We start from the raw sequence: 16,037 nt of genomic DNA on the forward strand, positions 1-16,037 counted from the left end.
GGTAGTGTAGCAATTAGAGTAACGCTATTACAGCACCAGTGACCCGGGTTCAATTCCGGCCGCTGCCTGTAAGAAGTTTGTACATTCTCCCCGTGGCTGCGTGGGTTTCCTCCGGGTGCTCTGGTTTCCTCCCACATTCCAAAGCCGTACGGGTTAGGAAGTTGTGGGCATGCTATGTTGGCGCCGGAAGCGTGGCGACACTGGCAAGCTGTCCCCAGAACACTCTACGCAAAAGACGAATTTTACTGTGTGTTTTGATGTACATGTAATTAATAAAGATATCTTATCTTGTCAACAGTCGATTTCTTGTCTAGATTCCAACATTTGCAGTATCTTGTGTCTCCAGATGAAACATTAACCGATGGTCTCAGCCCGAAACATTGAATGTTCATTTCCCTCCACAGATGCTGCCTGACCTGCTGAGTTCCTCCAGCATTTTGTGTGTGTTGCTCCAGATTCCAGCATCTGCAGAATCTCTTGTCTGGAAGCATTAACTGTTTCTCTTTCCACTGATGTTGTCTGATCTGCTAAGTGTCTCCAGCACTTTCTGTAATTACTGTGCTTTACAATGAAATTTTATAATAGAATTTCACACAAGGAAAGCTATTCCACTAAATGCCAATTGCAGCATATTGTAATGTGGATTGGAGTTGGAGCCAGAACAGAAATCCGCTATCCTTTTACTGCAAATCATAGCTGGAGCCCAGTGACCAAAACCTGGGCCATACACAAATTTGGACACTTTTTAATCTAATTAAACAAAGCACACAATCACACAGAAATTGTGTAAAGGTAGAAAGTACATCCAACATTGGTCCAATCAATGCATCTGATGATAAACTATCCTTAAAAAAAGTTCGGTCAGACACTTTGATGCATACACGTAAAAATAGCCACTCTGGCAAATAATAGGCCGGTAGTGGGCGTGTTTTATAATCTCTGAAAGATGGTCCAAGTGCTGTTGAAATATTCAACACTGCTTTTTAAGAATTCTCCACTGCCTCAGCAAATGCTTCGAGTATTAACACTTGATTTTAAAGCATTTATCAGTGAATGGTGGCTCATTGTGCTAGCTGAATACTCCTTGATTAGATCTACTCTGCTTTCTCGCTTCATAACATAGGAGCACCAGTCCAAAAGGGACGGCTGCACATCACTCTTGGTGTGTGTGTGTGTGTGTGTGTGTGTGTACGCGAGGGACCACAGCCCAACACAAAACTGAGCAGAATCCGCTTTGCATCTTTTATGAGGTGCCAATTCTGTGCAGCAAGTCAAGATTACCTCGCCACTTTAAAAATGTATGATCACAGGCGACTGGTGCAGGGGATGTGCCGTCTGAGCACCAAAGCGCACTCTTAATTAATCATTTGTACCCTGGTTCTGAACCTACATTGTCAGGTTCCAATGTTAAGTGTCAGGCAAGTCTTTCACAAGAATTAGACATTAGAAAATGTGTTTTGAAAAAAAAATGATGTGCTTCATTTTTTTCATTAGAATTGTGAGCAGGAGTATGTCATTTGTCTCGTAGTAATTATGTTTTAAAAGTGCTGAGATAATTATTGGGCTTTGAAGAGTATTGTGTAGTTGCTTTTCTCCTTGATGCGAACGCGCGCCACACCGTGGTCCGTCCGTGACACTGCACCTGTTGCAGGGGAGTTGATTTCACAATGTAAAGCCTTGATTCTGAACGTGTGTGGTAGAGACTATATATTAAAAAATGATGTTTGTTCGGAATCACGCGGAAACGCTGTTATTTCTTAAACCTTCGGAATGTGCTATCATTCTCTTACTTTTCATGGATCATGCTTCAAACACCTGCAAAAGCCAACGAGGATGGAGTAAATCCGTGACTAAAAACAGAAAATGCTGGAAATACTCAGCAGGTCAGGCAGCATCTGTAGAGAAAGAAATAGGGCTAATTTGCGAATCGATGACCTTTTATCAGAGCTGGAGAACGAGTATAATCAATGCTGTTAAACAGCATAGTTGTGCTAAGAATCTTCAGTCTTCGGTCAAGCTGTCATGTTCTGGAGGAGGTGATCCTCTAGGTGCAGTTTCGTGCTGTAGGTTGATGAAGATGGTAACAAAGTGTCTGGAGCAACAAACAATCTGCTGGAGGAACTCAGCAGGTCTGGTATTGGAATTGGTTTATTATTGTCACTTGTACTGAGGTACAGTGAAAAACTTGTCTTGCATACCGATCATACAGATTGTTCAGTGTCATTACACAGTGCAGTTAAATTGGGTTAGTACAGAGTCCATTGATGTAGTACAGGTAAAAACAATAACAGTGCAGAGTAAAGTGTCACAGCTACAGTGAAAGTGCAGTGCAATAAGGTGCAAGGGCACAACAAGGTAGATCGTGAGGTCAGAGTCCATCTCATCGTATAAGGGAACCATTCGATAGTCTTATCACAGTGGGGTAGAAGCTGTCCTTAAGTCTGGTGGTACGTGTCCTCAGGCTCCTGTATCTTCTACCTGGTGGAAGAGGAGAGAAGAGAGAATGTCCCAGTGGGTGGGGTCTTTGATTATGCTGGCTGCTTCATCAAGGCAGCAAGAGGTAAAGACAGAGCAGCATCTGTGGGGGGTAAGGGAATTGTGGACGTTTTGGGTCGAAACCCCGCATCAGGATGAAATGTGAATTCCTTTCCCTCCACAGATGCTGCCTGACCTGCTGAGTTTCTCCAGCAGATTGTTTGTTGTCCCAGGTTCCAGCATCTGCTGTCTTGGGTGTCTGGACCTTGTATACTGGATGTCAGGTATTTTTTTTATACTGCTACTTTATCTTCAAATATGTTGTGCTATTTGGACCAATTTAAGCATCAAGTAGTTTAGAAGAATTGAGATTAGCTTGCTATCCCTTTTATTTAAAACTGTTCAATAAATGTGTGTCATTGACGTCTCTGGGGAGTGTTCTGAAGCAGTTGCTGAGCCTGTATTATGAGGCTTGAGATAAGATATACAGCTGGAGATGAAGTGGACGGGGTTAATGATCACACCCATTAATCTTGTGATTAACAAGCCAGCCCGTGTAATATGAAATTAAGGTTTAAATAGAACAGGTTGATCACTGTCCACAACGGAGTTAGAAGCTTCCATTTATATAGTGCCTTTTATGTCTTCAGGACAATTAATTACTTTTGAAGCACAGCCACGAAAATTAAACAGTCAACCATTACAGCCACCCTGGACATAATAATGTGTTAGCTCAGTTGGTTACACTCCCAACCCAGATAAGGGTCTGTGGGTTCATATCCAATTCTCAGGACAAAGCTAAGCCATACTTTGGTATTTCAGTGGGAAGATTAACCATCTGCCCTCTTCACAGAAAAATCATAGAACATTTATGACACAATGGATTGTGCTTGTGTTGGTCAAAAGGGAGCAACCCAGCTGAATCTCTTAGTTGGCATCTGAGCAATTTCAAAGAGGATCAAGGAGTTCTGCTTAATGGCCTGGTGAACAGATACAGATTGTCTGCTCAAAACTAGGATGTTGTTTGTGGAACCTTACTCTGTGCAAATAGGCTGCTGTGTGCTCAATGTTAGAGCAGTAACTATACTTCAGATAGCACAAGACAAAAGGAAAATGCAGTGGATGTTGGAGATCTGAATTAAAAACAGAAACTGATGAGATTTAGGGTGATAACCTTCTGTCAGAACTGAGAGAGTTAGAGGTGTGCCAGATATTAGGTGATTACAGAGGCAGGTAAATGAGGGGAAGAATAGGGTGGAAGGGAGGAGTGATTCAGTAACAAAGGAAATGAAGATGCAGGGTCCAGGCCCGAAACATCGACTGTTTATTTCCCTCCATGGATGCTGCCTGACCTGCTGAGTTCCTCCAGCACTTTTTGTGTGTTGCTCCAGATACATCCAGCATCTGCAGAATCTCTTGTGTCTCTAAGATACAGAGCAGTGAAGGTAATGAAAGAGGTGAAGAACTCAAAGATAGGTCTACCTAACGCAACAGACAGAGCCTTGAGTTACTGCCTTTTTTTAAAGGATGGCATTGCTGACAAGGCAGCTCTTCATCAATACTACCCTGAAGAATCAGATTAGTTTACAAAGGCCAAACCTGTGAGTGGGTCTGGAACCCAAACCTTCTGACTCACTGAAGGGAGTTCACCATTGTGACTTGTGACTAACAACAATCCGTTCATGGCTTCAGATATGATCCATTATTGGTCACACATGAACATACTTGTTATTTCAGTCGTACAGAGCTGGGGAAAAAATGGGGAGTGGGATTAAATGAAACGCTTTTCGAAATAGCCAGGACCAACTTTATGGGCCAAATGGTCTCATTCTGTTCTGTACGATTCCTCGAAGCCAAGTATATTACGTTGTCCAAGGACTCTGTACAGAGATTCATAAAGGCCTTGAAACTATTATGCGTTTGTTACATTTCGAAATCTAACATTGGAATTTACAATAGGCCATTGATCAACCTCAAGAATTTACATGCACATAACGATAACGATTTTGTGTTAGGGACGGCACAATGGTGCAGTTAGTAAAGCTGCTACCTCACAGCTCCGGGTTCAATCCTGACCTCTGGTGCCGTCTGTGTGGAGTTTGCAGATTCTCTCTGTCACCACACAGATTTCCTCCCGTATTCCAAAAGACGTGTGAGTTGGTAGGTAATCGGCAAGTTGCCCCCAGAATGTAGGTGAGTGGTAGAATCTCGGGGGGGGGGGGGAGTTGATGGTAATGTGGGGAGAAATAAAACAAAAATCCTGTAAAATGAGTGATTGCAGGTCGGCGCTGACTCGCTGTAGGAATATGTGACCCTCTGCCCGGCATTGCTTATGGAAAACCGTGACCCGTAACTGGACAGATCTGACTGACTCATCTGAACATCACATCTCCGAAAAGATGTGATGTTCAGCTCTCTGAGAAGCTGACTTCCTCCAGCTTCATCGTGTTTTTCATGTGAACATCACCACGAGCGACGCCGCAGTACTTATATGGTATGTGTGTGTAAGAGAGAGCAGTACGTATCATTAACAAAAAGGAAACTCCATTAAGTGCATCACAACTTTAAAGTTTGACTTGATTATTTTCTAATCGTGACATGTTACTCTGTCGGTAAAACTGCTGCGTAAACCCTCACCTGGAAGTAGGGCTGTATTACTTTATGAATGCTAAACAAAACTAGGTAACTATTAGCAACAGCGCCAGCACTCAGGTAATAAAGTGCTAACTGTATCATCTGACGAAACCAATTAGAGCCGCACCCTGTGAAGTGAACGGTCTGTGAAGGAGTTGGCGTAATCACGCAGTGTTTGCATCTCATTTACATGGGAAGCTCGGCCTCGTTAACGGTTCATTTTCAAAAGATGCACCAGTGTTTGCAGGGAGGCGGTCTTGTGATGTTTCAACTCTTGCTTTAAGCGCCGCTTATTGCATCAGTGTCAGGGACGACTTCCACACCGTGGAACAAGTTCCATGTTCCCTGCTCGCTGAGATGTTTCACTTTACTCGCCGGTTGCAATGCAATACGTATGATGTGCGCCCCGGGGACTCTACGTACCGACTGGGTGAATGAAAAGTTATCGGCACGTCAATCTCGCAGAGCTGCTGAAGGAATTGGGGATGGGAATGGAAGCGGGAAATATGCCCCCATCTCATCATTTTAGGGCCCGGAATCTGTCTTAGTTACCAGAACAAAGGACCGACTCTACATCTGGATGATATACAGAAACCCCGTGTCCTTCAAACTAATAAAGAGATTTAGGATATTGAATTAAAACGAGTTGGCGCCCAACTCCGCTAACAAAGACGCGTCTCTTTCAAATGTTCGCACCCCCGCTCTGTTTCTGACCGAGTGCGGCTAAGGTTAGAGATGCAGCTGTCGGGTTTGCCCATGTGGCAGGATGTTCCGAGACAAGGGGCTGTTTTGTGCTCATCTGAAACAAGACAACTGGCTGTTCCTTTGCTGACTCCCAACTTCAACAGGAAGCAGCAGCGATGCCGAGGGAGAAAATACAGAGAACTGCAATCACACACAACACTGAGCTATTTCGTACTTAAACCTTGCAACATTGCATACTCAATTAATACTGTATACTTAATACTATTTGGAACAGCATTCTGAATGATTAACAATATATAATATCCAGCATGACATGTAGCGTTATAATAACACTTTAATATAATGCGGTAGTGTAAACTGGAATCCCCACACCTTATTCAATCTAACACAATACTGCACACAATGCTTCATACAGTAGAAATAGACTTTTATGCTGACAAGATTACATGAAACAGAGTGGGAAAGGACTTGAGTGAATCATAAACACAGACCATTTGCTCTCTCCTTGAGCTATAAATCCTATCAGTATTACCGAACGGCAGACAGTGTTACCACACCGCACATTTCATTCCAGAGTAATTTCCAATTTATGACCCCAATGCAAAATAATTAAAATTACTGCTCACTTAAAACAGATTACTACGTGGAAGTACCTTCACAAAATGTAGTTTGTTTTTTTCAGATTAAAGAGATAACTCGCGCAGAAGGTGTAAGGATAATCTGAGTCACAACGTGCCACTAGGACCCAGGGGCGCGGTGTCTGCAGTGTTTTCTGAGTCTCCGCCCCTCCAATAACACGTGAACCTCCTCCAGGAGAATCACCTCCAAACATCAACAGAGCGGGCATTCTGGATTCAGAGTCGGCTGGAGGGGGAGCTGGTCGGCTTGGTACCTTAGAGATTGGAGCCGGCCATAAAATCTAAACTCACCCAGTCTCAGCACATAGAACGCTCTATACTTTTAGATGAAAACTGATTAACGATCGGTTCCATCGTCTCCTTCAAGCAACAGCAGTATGCCTGGTTACGACTACAAGTTTCTGGAGAAGCCGAAGCGGCGCTTTCAGTGTCCTCTGTGCAACAAGCCGATGCGAGAGCCGGTGCAAGTCTCGACTTGTGGCCACCGTTTCTGTGACACCTGTCTGCAGGAGTTTCTCAGGTAAACCGGGGGCGGGGCGATTTGGCGAGCTCAGCCCGAGCCGCGTTCAGCGGCAGGGGGTCCGGTTACTGTTTCTGTCCATCTCCCGGGTACTGGGTTCAGATCAACGGTGGGCGGGAGTGAAGCGGTATAAGGCGTGTGTAAATGTAATGTGGGTGCACGTTTGTGTACCTGCCTGTGTAAACGAACACGTATAGACATGGGATGAACTGTGTACTTGTATGTAGTTGAACACAGGCATGGGGTGGTGTGTATTTGTATGTAAATGAACATAGACAACGAGGACATGGGGTGAAGTGTGTACTTGTATGTACACGAACACGTATAGACATGGGACGAAGTGTGTATTTGTATGTAATTAAACACATAGGGGGTGAAGTGTGTGTCTGAGATGTACACTGTGTATACACGTTCGTTTTATAAATGGGGTCCGAAGCATTCTTTCAGCGTCAGTCACCGTATAATGTAGACACTGTATTGTGGGACGTGAAGTTATTTTTGTGAGATCCTTCTGGCCGAGTTTCCTTTAACTCGTTACATCTGATTAATTTTCAGATAAATATTCGCAACGGTATTCAGACCCGACGAGCGTTGGGGAGTCGGGGGGTGGAGTGGGGTGGGGGGGCAGAGATTTAAACGTTTGAATGTTGCATGTGGGACCCACCAGTAAGAGTGGAGATAGAATTTGCACACCCTTCTTGTAATTAATCCATCGTATTGCGTACGGACACGGTTTTTGTTCAGGCGAGAGCTGTCTGAAGATGTTTGACACTCGAGGGAATAGACCTTCCCCTTTTAAGATCGTGTGGGTTTGGAAGTGCCCTCGATCTTCTTGCTCCCTCCGGTGGGGTCTGTGTGGAGCGAACTCTCCGCTCGACTGTTGGCATTCTGCGCCGGGACCCGAGGACGGGGATCCACTGCTTGTCTCAGAGGGGGAAACCCTTAAACTCCTGTAATCCTTCTCCTGAGATTCGTAACCTAAACAAAAACACCCATCATCGAAAAAACGACCTGAATTTTCTGTGCTGGGGGCGGTTTCATTGTTTCAATCTGAAGCACATTGCCCACTGTTTTGAAGTATTTACTTGTCTGACCCGCTGTACCGACCTTTGGACTCTCCCCTTCCGCGGGCGCCGCTAGAATGGGGAAGGTGCTTCAGACCCACACGGGGGTTTATTGCCTTAACGTCAATCACTGGAATAATTGAAGGGATATTACAGTCATTTTAAAAACCTTCCACTCAAAACGGCCTTTTCTTTTCATCTGTAACTCCAGTGAATTATTAATGCGTCGCTCGGGGCTGAACTCGGTTCAGGTTTGCTGGTGGTGACAGAAACCAGAAACACACGGATTCCCGGAGAACCGATCAGGCTCTTTGAGAGTGTCACATCTTCATTGTATTTAAAGCTGGGCCTGACCTGTCTGCCTTTCTGAAGAGCGGTGTGTGTGTGTGTGTGCCTTAAATGGCACCTCGCTTTCATAAATTATGTACAACTCAAGTCTTTGTGCACGGAGACTGATGTCTGTGTCCCCGCTCCGTCTCTGTATCTCTCTCCCTCTCTCATCGTCAGACTGTCCCCTAACTCTCCCTCTCCATCTATCAATCCTTCCTTCTGGCTCCCTCTCTCCCCCCCTCCCTCTCCTCTCTCTCTGTCTCTCCCCTTCCTACTCATTCTCTTTGTCTTTCTCTCTGTCTGCCTCTCTGTCTCCCCCCCCCCGCCGCCTGTCTGTCTTCCCCCGCCTCTCTCTCCCCTCTCTCTCTCCCCTCTCTCTCTCCCCTCTCTCTCTCCCCTCTCTCTCTCCCCTCTCTCTCTCCCCTCTCTCTCTCCCCTCTCTCTCTCCCCTCTCTCTCTCCCCTCTCTCTCTCCCCTCTCTCTCCCCTCTCTCTCTCCCCTCTCGGTCTCCCCCCCCCCCCCGCCTCTCGGTCTTCCCCCTATTCACCTCTCTCACACTCTTTCCCCCCTGCCAACTCACTGTCTTTCCCCCCCCCCACCCCCGCTCCTGCCAGTTTGTCTGTTAGTCTCTACCTGCCCCTCTGAGGATACGTGTCTGTATCTTTGTGTCCGACTTTGCTCAATGTCCCTTGAAGTGGTAAGGAGTAGGAAGCAGTTTCTGCTGGAATTCTGGTTACATACACCAGGGCATATTACAGTGCTGAAATCTCGGTGATCATTGAAATGGCAGCAGTCTTCTGGCCAGATTTGTAAATCTCTCTCTCTCTCTCCCCCCCCCCCCCCCCCCCCGTTACTGTTCATTTATTTATGAATGAAATGATGAAAGGAAAAATTAAGTCAATAGCAACTAGCTCTAAAAACAATAATGCTACAGCTTTCAAATTTAGTGGATGAATTTTCTTTGTCAGTAATAGTTGCTCTTAGTTGAACTGCAAATGCAAAGCTGTCTCCTCAGGAGTTTTCTGTGCAAACTGTGCATCGAACATAAAAGCAGCACAAGTGGTCCGTCAATCTCACCAGCCAGTGAAGTACTTGAGGCAAATTAACCCTTTGAACGCTGGCTTCTTTTTTGCTTCCTTCAACGTGCTGTTAAATAGAACATTGACAGTTTTTAAAATATACCCTTGATGTTAACTCTTGCCTGTGAGCCATGTGGGATCCGGCAAAGTTGGCATCAAAATGAAATCCCGACGAAGGAAGTCGAGGATTCACTACCTTGGGGACAAATTGGCGGGGAAGTGAGGGAGTTGGTAATAATGTCAGGATCCTGGGAGTGGCTTGATTCCAAGCCCTGCTTTCATGCAATTCCAAATGTCATTAATCTTGCAGGAGGCCAGTCATTCTTCTCATTTTTTTGGTTCAGGTTGAATTGCTCCATCATTGGTATGCTTCCTGGATGCAGGATAGGGGTAATTTAGAACTATTACTGTGTGCCTGGCCTTTGAGTCATAGAGGAATAGAGCAGAAAAACAGGCCCTTCAGCCTACTCAAACTGTGCCAACAATCAAGCACCTACTTTTATACCGATCTGAGCCTAATCTATTTTATGGAATCAGAGGAGACTGCAGGTGCTGGAATCTGGAGCAACAATCTGCTGGAGGAACTCAGCAGGTCGAGCAGCATCTGTGGGGGGTGGGTGGGGGGGGGTGAAGAATTGTTAATGTTTGGGGATTGATGTAGGGTTTCAATCCAACAATTCCTCTCCCTCAACAGATGCTGCTTGACCCGGCTGAGTTACTCCGATTGTTGCTCTAACCCATTTTATTCTCCCCCACTCTCCACATTACCTCCCCTAGTTCTTTGCGTTCATCCAGTTTTGGCTGTCTTGCACATCCAATTGTAATCACCGCCATTGACCTCAATGTCTTCAGTTCTCTAGGTTCCTACACCACGGAATTCTGCCACTGAATCTCCTTCTTCTTTGACATTTCCAACAATTTGGTCACTTGTCCTAGTTCATTTTGGAACACAAGAGAGGAAAGGCCAGTGAAATGTTGGTAGGGTGCTATTAGTATCGAAAGCACTAGCTGAGATTTGTAGGGATGAGCATTCTGTACCAGAACATGAGACAAAATTGTACGCTGCTGTATCTTCTAAGGCTGTGGGGAGGGTTGCTGAGATTATTTGCTTAATCTGCTGGTGACTTGCAACTGTTAGTTGTTATACATTTTTCTAATGGGCTGCTGTCACTGGCTTTCCAAAGTTGGGGCCCTTGGGTTTTGTCAACATTTGTAAAAGGCCACTGCACAGCCACACCGAGGAGCTGCTCATCTACAGGACTGGCTGGGTTAATCGTAAAGATCCCTGTTTTCGGGTAGTGGCACCACAACAGATGGCAGGAAGGAGAAGGAGAACATGTTGGTGGATGTGGGCATTTGAGTGAAAGCGGTGTTAGGTGGGCAGTGCCAATGTTTAGTCCAGGGATTAGAAGAAACTAGAGGAAGATCTTCCCTTCTTGGGCAGTCCCTCAGCATCGCGGGGATCCTGCTTCCATTCCAGAACTGAGGGTTCTGAGGTGGATGATGAGACCTGTGAGGGACAGAAGGTGCCTGATGGGAGGTGGTGCATCCCTTCTGCTATTTTCACTGATCTTCTGTGTACCCTGAGGAAGAGCTTTGAGGTTCTCAGTGCCATCGCAGATGCTGTTCCATGTTGAACAGGCCATGGATTCCCAATGATTTGTTGAGGATGTTTGGTTTGAAGAAAGTTTCCTCTGTCCTTCTGAACATCTCTTCCTGTGACAGAGCTCGGAATAGAGTGCCCGTTTCAGGAGCCTGGTGTCGGGCGTGCAAATGTTGTGGTCTGTCCAACGTAGTCAACTAGGTGTGATCAGGAACAACATATGAGCTGCTGGAGGAACTCAGCGGGTCAGGCAGCATCTATGGAGGGAAATGGACTGTTGACGTTTTGGGTTGAGACCCTTCATCTGGACAGACTGTAATTTGTGCCTCAGTGCTGTTGGCCCGGGGGAGGATGCTGATGTTGGATCACTTATCCTGCCAGGGGTTTTGGAAGATTTTGCAGATGCATCATTGGGGATATCTCACTAGTGCGTTGGGGAACCTTGTGTAGATAGTCCAAGTTTTAGAAGCATACAGGCATCTCTGTTACCCAATAGACCATGAGTATAGTGCTGGGTTCAAGTTTATTGTCATGGGTATAGATACCCAGGGCATAAATACCTTGAAAATTAGCATTTTGCAGCAACAGCACAGTACATTACAAACATAAATTACATAAACTTAAAAGAAATTATGCATAACTGACAAAACACAATAAACAAAAAACAGTAAAAAAAAACATAATGACATTAGTGGAGACACAAAAGATTCTGTCGATGCTGGAATCTGGAGCAACACACGCAAAATGCTGGAGGAACTCAGCAGGTCAGGCAGCATCTGTGGAGGGAAATGAACAGCTGACATTTTGGGCTGAAATGCCAACTGTTCATTTCCCTCCGTAGGTGCTGCCTGACCTGCTGAGTTCCTCCAGCATTTTGTGTGTGTTGCTGCATAACATTAGTGCAAGTTGAGGGAAATATAGTCCAAGGTAGAATTAGGGTTTTTCAGATCAGTTCAAGAACCTGATTGGTTTGAAATCTTGATTGTTAAACACTCTTTTCCTCAGACGGCCATGGGGTGTGCTGGTCTTCAGAGCCAGTGATGAATTTTGCCATCAATATCCAATGTTCTTCAGTCTTGAAGAAGGGTCCTGACCCAAAACATTGACCATTTGCTTTTCTCCACGGATGCTGCCTGGCCTGTTGAGTTCCTCCAGCATCATCGTGTTTTTCATCTAGATGCCAGCATCTGCAGTCCTTTGTTTCTCCACTGTTCTTTGCTCAGGTTCAACTTTTCTTCGCACCTGGACTTTGGCAAATATTGCCTGGCTCCTGGGGCAGTAATTAATAGTTTGGATAAAGCAAAGTGCAAAATAAATTTAGTTTTTGGGGCCAGTAGCAGTTCCTGAGCGATGATGTATCTATCACTGGCCATCAGGGCAAAGGCAGAAGCTTCCTTGTCTGGAAATCTCAGCCCGAGCGTTGACCTGCAAATGTCACGTTACACACCACTGCTCCTGCTGAAAATGCCTGCAGCTGCAATCAGCTGTCTGTACTCTGTTTTAAGGATTAAAAGCTTTGCACAGTAGATATATGTGCATTCACTTACCTCTGCAAATAGCCAAATTAAATTTATACATTTTTCCCCCCCCAGAATGGTCAATGGCATGTGGAAAATGTTTGCAAATATTGACTTGATGGCTCTGTGTGGATTCAATGTTGCTCTCTCCTCCCCCTCTCCAGTGGGTTACTGATTAGTTCAAATGCGATTTAAAAAGAAAAATATTCTGACCCATTTTGTAAATGTGCACTTTTAATTGATGGTCTTGATGTACAAAGCCAGCTCAAATGAGGTGACACTTGCAATGCTGACATGAAGTCAATTGGACACTTGCAGTGGTTTATTTTAATTGAAGCCTCTCTGTAATGTAGCAGCATTTTACAAATCGGATATTGGGTATTACTTATTTTTTTAATCAAAACCTGTGTCCTCTGAAGGTAACACCCAGTGTGACCTCTTTTTTGATCCTGCAGATCTCCTTGGGCAAACTGTAAATCAGTTTTGTGCGGAAGGCCTGCAGACTGCCTGTCAAGATGCAGCCCTCGTGTATTGAGCTCATTCTGGTCAGAGTGTGCTCCCAGTCAAAGGCCAGGTTGTTAAATATTCAGGAATGTGCTGTGCACGCACAATTTCTGCTCCATTCTGACTACTGAATACAACATCTCTATGTTCTTGTTCTGGCCAAATAAAAATATCCACATGTGTTCTGTTAATGTCAACCTCCTCCCTCGTTCTGTTTGCTTTAATAATGAGCTGGAGCCCATGCAGCTCTGGCATCTGGCTCTTGCACAGCTGGCTGCTCCCAGAGCAAAGCTGCCTTGGTTCAGAAAGCGGGCTGCTAGGATGTTTAACCAGGCCAGCAGGTTTATTTCTGGGCTGCAGATGGAAGGAAGTACAAGGTGTTGCCACGATCCAGGGTATTGATCGTGAGACAGACACATTCACCCTAACCTTGTTCACTTCTTTAAACTCCTTCACAGGATATGGGCATTGCTGGCAAGGCCAGCTTTGTATTGAGCTCAGTAACTCCCTAGGCATTTCAGTGCCAGGTAGATCTCAGCCCGTGTGTCTGGAGTCACATATAGATCAGAACAGGTAAGAACAGCAGTTTACCTCACTAAAGGGGAGTTGTGAACCGTGGGGATGATGGGTGGGGTGCTTCCGGCATAACAAGGGAAACCAGTACTGTTACAAACTTTTTTATTTCAGGGTTATTTTAGTAGCTGAATCCCACCAGCTGACGTGGTGGGATTTGAACTCTTGTTAGTTTAGGCCTCTGGATTACGGGCTGTCCCTGGGTAATGAATGGGTTCTGTTCTTACAGAAGTCCATAAGTAGATTTTGCTTGAGTGTGGGGAAAATACACTAAAATCACTCGATATGGTAAATGTTTCTGTGCTGTATTACTCTATGACTCTATAATACCTCCACAATATTTTAACGAATGGCATCAAAAGCACATAAGACAGATAAGAAAGAATAATTACTGAAAGTGAAAATAAAACAAAAAACTTCACTTGCTGTAAATCTGAAATAAAAGCATAGAATGCTGGAAACACTCAGCAGGTCAGGCAGCAGGTGGAGAGAGAAACAGAGTTAATGGTTCAAGTTTGAGATCCTTCATCAGAACTGCTATGTTGCTGTATCTTCACACTACACATGGAAGGTGTGACCCTTTGGATCGTGACCATTTGCATTGTGAAGAAGGTTAAGCAATACAGTGATAGATGTGTCCCTACCGAGGGTGGCCATTATCTAGAGAGGGTACCCTAACAAAGGAGGTTGCAGTCTTGTCAGTTACAGGCAGGAGGTGTTCATCAGAGTAATTTGAGATAATAACTAAGATTATCATGGAACACTAGTTTGTGAGCTTTTTGTTCCCTTGAATTAATTGCTACCAATTCTGCAAGTAGTGCGGCTGCCTCACTGCTCCAGCTGGGTTCGGTCCTGACCTTGGGTACTGTGTGTGTGAAGTTGCATATTTTCTTTGTGACCGCAGTGTTTTCACCAGGCACTCCAGTTTCCTCCCATGTCCCAAAGATGTGCCAGTGGAGAAAGTCTTCATTGGTTACCAATTATTCAACACAACTCTCCGACCGCTCCCTCCCTCCCTCCCCAGTCTCCTTAGAGTTACTGTCTCTGAAGAAGGGTCCTGACCCGAAACGTTGACCGTCCTGCTTTTCTCCACGGATGCTGCCTGGCCTGCTGAGTTCCTCCAGCATCATCATGTTTTCCTTAGAGTTACTGATTTATTGAGTCATGGAGCCAATATAATGAGGAATGAGTTTACTCTGCTGTTATCACAAGAACAATATTTTACTAAGTGTGCACTCTGTAGTGTTGCTGGAGTGAACCATTGCTGGGCTCGTGGTGCTGTTAGGCAAATTGTGCGCCTTTTGAAACTGGCAGAATTTGAGTTTTTAGCAGAGGAGAAGGTGAGGAAAATTAAGTGTAAGTAATAGGAGCTGGAAGACAGAGCCAGGCATGCATTGAAAAATTCAGGTTTAATAAAAGTGAGGCATTCACTCCCTTGTGGTCGTTCCAAGTGCATCCAATACCTCGGAGAATCGAAATCCAGGATCAATAGCATAATCTGGGACTCTCAATGTCTCAACACTCCATCATATAAGTTGAAAAAGCATCTTGAGACTGGCTTTGTGGCAACATATGCGTTCAGACATTCTTATTGGTTGTCATAACATACCATGAGTAAAACTTGGAGCACTGTTACTGTGTTGGGGAATTTATTTTAACTGTTGTACATCTGACAGCTTTTTGTGGATTTGCCATCACTCTGGGTTCTAATAAACCCAAATAAAATGGTGCTTCATTGCTATTACTGTTTAGAAATGATGTATATATAACTTCCTGCCTGGAACTGAGGAAAAACTGATTTGCTTTAGTCTAGTCAATGTGCCTTGGGTGTGATGTTCAAGGTGTACGTAACAAAAAATATCCAAATAGCAAAGACAAGGTCACTGATGCGGTTGTTATGTGGTTTTAAACCTCTGAACTTTATTTATACAGGACGGTAACAGGCCCTTCTGGCCCAACAAGTCTGCGTTGCCCATTTAAACCCATGTTTACCTACCCGTACGCCTTCAGGGTGACTCTTTATCAAGATGTGGGCAGCTGTAAAGCAAGCTAGGTCTTGCAGGAAGTCTTGTCACCTGTCTTGTCAGCTAACTTTGTTATTCTTGTAAATCCTTAAAGGACCTTCATATCTCTGTTGGCATTGAAAGGCATTGCTTTCAGCAGTTTAAAAATATCTTACAAAAAAATACGTCAGTCATTGCGTTGCCTTTATATCCAGCAGTAGTGATGTCATCAAGCACGCTAAGCAGCCAAATCCAATGAAGAATTTTCAGACCAGAAACCAGGAAGCAAAAGATAAATTTTTAAACCTTTGCTTTAAAGAGCATTAAACAAAATGATATTTGAAATTAGTTGTAGACTCTGATGTATAAACATTTAAAAACAATTAATTTTC

General features: G+C 44.6%; 1 protein-coding gene across 1 annotated transcript in view; it reads left to right on the plus strand.

Annotated features, from left to right (window-relative positions):
• The first annotated feature begins 6,145 nt into the window (after positions 1-6,145).
• LOC127581445 (TNF receptor-associated factor 4-like) overlaps positions 6,146-16,037 on the plus strand; it is a 99,390-nt gene continuing 89,498 nt past the window's right edge. The window contains exon 1 of the mRNA XM_052035870.1: positions 6,146-6,972. Within this exon, the coding sequence (XP_051891830.1) occupies positions 6,830-6,972 (143 nt within the window). The 5' untranslated portion in view covers positions 6,146-6,829. The remainder of the gene's footprint in view (positions 6,973-16,037) is intronic.

This window comes from Pristis pectinata, chromosome 21 (assembly GCF_009764475.1).
Source record: "Pristis pectinata isolate sPriPec2 chromosome 21, sPriPec2.1.pri, whole genome shotgun sequence".
Classification (NCBI taxonomy): Eukaryota; Metazoa; Chordata; class Chondrichthyes; order Rhinopristiformes; family Pristidae; genus Pristis; species Pristis pectinata.